Source organism: Parus major, chromosome 12 (genome assembly GCF_001522545.3).
Source record: "Parus major isolate Abel chromosome 12, Parus_major1.1, whole genome shotgun sequence".
In the NCBI taxonomy this organism is placed as follows: Eukaryota; Metazoa; Chordata; class Aves; order Passeriformes; family Paridae; genus Parus; species Parus major.
In genome coordinates, this window is record NC_031781.1 from 19143485 (window position 1) to 19150295 (window position 6811).

A 6811-nucleotide genomic window follows, 5' to 3' on the forward strand; every position below is an offset into this window, starting at 1 on the left:
AGCCTGGAGAAAAGGAGGCTCAGGGGGAATTTCTGTCTCTGCACAAGTCCCTGCCAGGAGGGGACAGCCAGGGGGATCAGGATCTGCTCCAGGGAACAGGGACAGGAGGAGAGGGAACGGCCTCAGGCTGAGCCAGGGGAGGCTCAGGGTGGACAGAGCAGGAATATCCCCATGGAAAGGGTAATCAGGCATGGAAGGGATTACCCAGCAAGGTGCCAAGTTACCTCCAGCTTGAAAAAGCCATCTGTTTACCCTGATATTGTAACTAATTTATGGTTGATCTTTCCTTAGGTTTGTAATAAAATCATTTTCCTGATGAGTTTTGTGGGTAACTGCGGAACCTTCACGCGAGGATACAAGGCCATGATCATGGATGTGGAGTTCCTCTATCACCTGCTGTACCTGCTGATCTGTGCCCTGGGGCTCTTTGTGCACGAGTTCTTTTACAGCCTCTTGGTGGGTGTTTGCCTGGCCCTCAGAATATCTTCTGGTCTGTTTGTGAAGGCCCATCTTGGGCATATCCTGGAAAATTTCTGTTTTTCTGCTGGGAAGAGCCACAGACTGGAGGTTTTCTTTAGGAGGAGTTACTGTGGGAGACAGCAGGACTCCTGCCACATCCCTTTTGCTGATGTGTGACTTCTTGCACAGACAGGGAGATACGAGGGGATAGTTTTAAACCAAAAGAGGAGAGGTTTAGGTGAGAGATGAGGAAGAAATTCTTCCCTGTGAAGGTGGGCAGGCCCTGGCACAGGTGCCCAGAGCAGCTGTGGATCCCTGGCAGTGCCCAAGGCCAGTCTGGACAGGGCTTGGAGCAGTGGGAGGTGTCCCTGGCCATGATGTGGAGTGAGATGGGTTTGTGTGATGCTTTGCTGTGTTATTATCAGTAACTGTAACACGGTGTCTGCGCTTCCTGAGGTAACTTTGGAGTGTCTCCATGGCTGTATCCAGGCTCCAGCCCCCATGGGATGGACACAGATCCTGGCACACGTGTTCCTTCTGTCTGGGGTGGGATTCACCTTGCACAGCACAATGTTTCTGGAGTCACACTGAAGGAGGGGATTTAGTGCTGGTGGAGAAAATGTGTCACTGTTGAAGCAAAGCTGAAATCCCATTCAGAACAGGCTATTTTGTGCCTTTGGTTGGTGTTTGCCACATCCTCTGGTACCTGAGCTGGTTATTTGCTGTGTTCATGGAGGTCCAATTTCACAATTACCTGTCCTGTGATCCACCAGCATAGCCAAACCCTGCCTGGGCCCTGCTGTGAGTTGTCCCAGACCCAGGGAAAAATGCAGGAAACACCAGCAGAGAAATCTAAACACAGATTTTGGGAAAAAGTATTGCTTCTTGTATGAGATGCTCGATAAATTACGATTGAAAGCCAAGAGCAAATTGCAATTTGCAGTGAGCTGTTGGGAGGCTGTGAGGGGGTAGGTAGCAGTGTAAGAAACAGCTGCAGGCTGTGCTGGCAGCTCGCTGTGTGTCTAGCACTGAGGCAGGAGCACCTGCCTGCAGCGGGCACGGGCTGCTGGCCAGGCTGCCACAGAGCAGGGCACAGCTGCCTCGGCTCCTGCTGCTCCCCATGGCCCAGGACACGATGCCAGCACTGGTGCTGCTGCTCCATGTGCTGCTGTTGGCTGTCCCCAGCTCTTTGACCTGGTGTACCGGGAGGAGACGCTGCTCAACGTCATCAAGAGCGTCACCCGCAACGGGCGCTCCATCATCCTCACGGCCGTGCTGGCCCTCATCCTGGTCTACCTGTTCTCCATTGTGGGCTACCTCTTCTTCAAGGATGACTTCATCCTGGAAGTGGACAAGCTGCCTAACGAGACCCTGCTGCCAGGTCAGTACCAGCAGCTCATTCCTGTGGGTTACAGCAGCTCTTGTTCCCCAGGGTGTTGGCAGGACAAGGGGGAAGGGTTCCAGCTGTGCCAGGGGTGGCCAGGTTGGACAGCAGCAGGAATTTCACCATGGAAAGGGAGCTCAGGCCTTGGAAGGAGCTGCCCAGGGAGGTTTGGAGTGCCCATCCCTGGAGGTGTGCAAGGAAGGGCTGGAGGTGGCACTCAGTGCTCTGGGCTGGGGACAGGGTGGACATCAGGCACTAAATGAAGACTCTTGGAGGTCTTTTCCAACCTCAGTGAATCTGGGATTCTGTGAAACAAAACTGCTTTTGTGGCTGAGTTGGAAACCATGGAATGTGCAAATCAGAAAGTACTGTGCCCTTCTAAGCTCTAGGGTGAGATCCTGCTGTGAATGCCTTGAACTTGCACCCTGAGAACGATAGGGAGCCCTCATGCCTGAGAAGTCTCCTTGCACGGTGTTAAAGCATCCTTTGATGCAGCATTTTGTGGTTTCAGATCGCACAGAGCCAGGTGAGACCATGACTGGCGAGTTCCTCTACCCAGATGTGTGCAAGGCAGGGAGCAGTGAGAACTGCTCCTCCATCATTCCCTCCGACCGTAAGTACCACTCTGCAATCCCTAACTCACACCCTGAGTTTTCACTCTTTTCTTAGTTAATCACCTTCAATTAAAATAACTTCTTTAGAAAATCCTATGCAATCAATTTGGGAACAAAGCTATGACAAGATTAATTTGAAATAGGATTAATTTAGGCCAGCAGCATAAATAACATTTGTTACATGAAGTGACTAAAGCAGAGAAACTTAGAACTGAACCAGACTTCATAAAACACTGCCATACTCTTTCATTTTCTGCATCAATTGGAGAAGGAAGAGATGCAGTTTGCCTCTTTGCAAAGTTTATTATTTTAAAGCATGAGGCTATTAAATGTGATCTCAGAGGATAATGCCCTGTGAAATACGGTTTATTGGCAGCATTGTTCTGTCTCAAACTAAGGAAACTGTTTTAATATCATGGCAGGAAGTACTCAATGGATTAAGTGGACAAGGGTAGGTTTGGGGGGTTTGGAGATCAAGAAATTGAGCTATTACCTGGCTATTGAAATATTTCAGTTTTATTTCTAGAAAATGTAATTTCCTTGTGGGAGATTTATGGTGCTGGCTGGGAGGGGCAGACAGAACATCCCAGTTGCTCTGGGAAGGGCAGCTCTTGCAAGGCCATCAAGGGTCAACGATGGCCACCAGCCCCTGCTCTCAGGAGGAGAAGGCTCTGCTTTGCTTCTCTCTGAGAAAGTAAAATCCTTTTCTCTGAGCAGGTAAAATTCAGCCTTGCTACAGGAGAAGCTGTTTCCTTCAGCTCCTTCACTCTGGCTGCAGGAAGGACAACTCAGGGATGTTTTTGTATCACAGATAATCAATATAGTGCCAGGATGTTGCGTGGTCAGGGATGTTTGTGATGCCCCGTTCTTGGCCATGGCTCTCAGGTTTTGGTTATTTCAGGGCTGCACAGGGACTGGGGCCTTGCCAGGGCTGCCTGTGGGAAGGTGGGATCTGCTCATGATGCTTTGTGATGAAATGAAAGTCGTGAGGTTTTTAATGGGAACAGGGGAGTGTATGAGGCTGGGGAATGGATTTCAGCAGCTCTGCAAGTGAAACAGTGAAGTTGGAGCCTTGAGCCAAGCGAAGAGAAGGTCAAAAAAAGAGTGTTGCTTTTCTAGCAGAATGCTGTTTCCACAAGCAGTGATCTTTTAGCCATTTGAAAGCTCTGAGTGGAAGTTGCCATTTTGAGTGCAGCCCAAAGGCTGTGCAATCTGTCAGGCACCAGGGGAGAGTGGAAGAGGCAACACTTTGTCCTCTGAGCTGTCAAAAAGCTCGGATTCTGTATAAACAGGCATCTGGTGATCTGAGCTGTGCATGCGAGGGATGGAGAGAGATTTCACCCAGTCACAGGCAGCAGTTCAGGCACAAAAGAAAACTGGTGCTGGGGAGAGGAGTCAGGGAGGAGATCTGCTCCCAGGGTGGCTCTGGAGAGGGTCCAGGGGAGGCCACGGGATGGTGAGGGGGTCTGGAGCATCTCCCTTTTGGGGAGAGATACTTCAGGGCCTGTTCAGTCCAGGGAAGATTTGGGAGGGGATCCCATCACTCCATACAATATCCCCAAGGGGTGTCAGAGAATGTTTCAGACTGTTCCCAGTGACAGGACAAGGATCTGCCTCAGCATGAGGAAGAGCTCTGTCCATGGAGGGGGCAGAGCCCTGGAGCAGCTGCCCAGGGAATCATGGAGTTTCCCTTGCTGGAGACATCCCAAACCCACCTGGATGTGTCCCTGTCACTGCTGCAGGTGGCCCTGCCTGGGCAGGGGTTGGATGGACGATCTGCAGAGGTCCCCCCAAGCCACACATGGGGAATGAACCTGGAGGAATTTGCAGCACAGGCTGGCAGTCAGAGGGGGGAGAGAGCATACCCAGCAAAGAATGGAGAGGAGGATTTAGAGCTAATCTTGGCTGTGAAACGTGTCTTTGCTTGCTGTGTTCCCAGAGCTGATCACTGAGGAGATGGAGGAAGAGAACAAGGAGCATACGTGCGAGACGCTGCTGATGTGCATTGTTACTGTACTGAGTCACGGGCTCAGGAGCGGGGGTGGAGTAGGTGATGTGCTCAGGAAACCTTCCAAAGAGGTAAATTACCACTGGCTGGGGGTGGAGGAGTGATACTGAGCAGGGCTGGGATCTGCTGTGTGTGTGTGCTCTGCTCCTGGGGCTCTGCTGATGGCTCTGGGGGTCACATCCAGCAGCATCAGCCACTCTCACTGCCTTCTCCCCAGCTCCTGTGCCTTGTGGGCTGTCCAGAGCAGGGCCCAGAGGAGCAGGGATGGGGGAGCCAACACTGAGCTGGGAGCTCAGGAGCTGAAGGAAGGAGATGAGTACAAATCAGTGAGGGGGCACAGGAAAATGCTGTGGTAGCTGGTGGATGCCAGTGGCACGAGGTTTTGTGGGAGCATCCCTAGGGAGAGGTGACGTGTCAGATGGGAGGGATGAGAGGACAGGGACCAGGCTGGGTTGGTGGGAGTGTGGGGGAGGAAGGATGGATGTGGTTTGGAGCCATCATCAGAGAGAGGACCAGGCTAAGCAGCGGGAATTTTCCATAACACCTCTCTGGCTCCCCCTCCACCTGCTGTTTAAGCTGGTTGTGTCCATTATTTAGGAAGGAATTGTTCCTGGGAGGGTGGAGAACCCTGGCACAGGTGCCCAGAGCAGCTGTGGCTGCCCCTGGATCCCTGGCAGTGCCCAAGGCCAGGCTGGACATTGGGGCTGGAGCTCCTGGGACAGTGGGAGGTGTCCCTGCCATGGCTGGGGTGGAACAGAGTGGGATTTAAGGTCCCTCCCCATTCTACAATTCTGTGATGATTCTGTGATCTGAGGCTCAGGCTGTCACTCCCAAAGCCACACTGGGGGCAGTGCTTTTTTGTTTTACCTGACATCTCAGTTTTTTTCTAAAACTTAGCCTTCAAAGTTACTTAATTCTTAATAATAAGTTTGGCACTTGACTGGCAGGATGATTGTGAAAATGGGGTTGGATATTTTGGGTATTCAGGCCTGCAATAAATGTGGAATGTGTACTGAAAAGTCCAGCTCAGTGTTCATTTACATGGTTGTTAGATGCAATTAATGGTATTAAATTCCAGTAAAAGACTTTATGGTCCACACTGATCCTCTGTTGATATACTGCAGTTTAATATAAGGATGTAATTTGGAAAGGGCTTCGGGGAGGGGTGAGAACAAATTTCAGTGTGTGAGAGAAGAGTTTTTTCTCTTGTGAAAGTGAGAGAAGTCCAAAATCTTGGACACAGGAAGAGCAGCTCTGTAGACATCCCACACTGGCAGCTGACTAATTTGGCTTCTCTTTCAGTGGTTTTTGCATTTCAGTTTTGCATTTTAGTTTCATTTAATGTTTTGAGTTCCCCTTGGAGAGCATCAGCAGTGGAGAAATCTCAGGGAAAGGGGTGTGGGGCAGGTGAGATGTGTACCTAATTGGGCTGTTCATAATTCCAAAATGTGTCTTGCAGGAACCTCTCTTTGCTGCTAGAGTGATCTATGACCTGTTGTTCTTCTTCATGGTCATCATTATTGTCCTGAACCTGATTTTTGGGGTGATCATTGACACTTTTGCTGATTTAAGGAGTGAAAAACAGAAGAAAGAAGAAATTTTAAAAACAACTTGCTTTATTTGTGGTAAGTGTGGAGACACACTTAACAAGAAGAGGTTACTCTGGGTAAGCCAGGGAGAGCTGCAAACTGACAGGAAAAAAGCCTTGAATTACTGGCTGTTCCTGCCTGCATTCCTCAGCCAGTTCATGTTCCTGGGTACCACGTGCACCGAGCTTGGCAGCAGGAGCAGATGGGGAATGCTCAGGATACCATTTTTCCTCAAGACTTCAGTTCTTGCTTCTCCTCTGCCTCGAAGAACAGTTTCCTATTGGAACAGGAGAGTTTTTTACCAGCAGTGGATTTTTCCAAGCGTGCAGAGTGCTGCCTGTGGAGGCTTTTCCCACCAGGAGCTCAGGAATGGAGGTGCTGTGGTTGACTGACATGGTCCTGCCATGTTGCATAACACACAGCCTGACGGGATAACCTTTGGAAGTTTGCTGCAAAGCAAACGTTGCTTTTGCTATCAGTTTGCCCAAAAATAGGAGATGTGTTATGAAATCCAACAAACTGCTTGCTTACAGGGTTGTTGCCTTTTTTAACCAAATTTTTTCTGTTATGTATAATAAATATAAGCAGTACTGGTTACACTTTACTCTTTCTCTTCCTGCTCTTTTTCCTCTTCTTTCTCTGATCTTTTTCTTTCTTTTCTCTCTTTCTCCCCTTCTTTCTCCCCTTCTTTCTCCCCTTCTTTCTCCCCTTCTTTCTCCCCTTCTTTCTCCCCTTCTTTCTCCCCTTCTTTCTCCCC

The 6811-nt window shown here is 49.9% G+C and overlaps 1 protein-coding gene across 13 annotated transcripts in view; it reads left to right on the top strand.

The window, feature by feature from the left end:
* ITPR1 (inositol 1,4,5-trisphosphate receptor type 1) overlaps positions 1-6811 on the top strand; it is a 159492-nt gene that overhangs the window by 134873 nt on the left and 17808 nt on the right. For all 13 annotated transcript variants that reach the window (XM_033517333.1, XM_033517334.1, XM_033517335.1 and 10 more), the window contains 5 exons: positions 292-456; positions 1645-1840; positions 2355-2456; positions 4397-4536; positions 5925-6090. In XM_033517333.1, coding sequence (XP_033373224.1) covers positions 292-456; positions 1645-1840; positions 2355-2456; positions 4397-4536; positions 5925-6090 — 769 coding nt within the window. The remainder of the gene's footprint in view (positions 1-291; positions 457-1644; positions 1841-2354; positions 2457-4396; positions 4537-5924; positions 6091-6811) is intronic.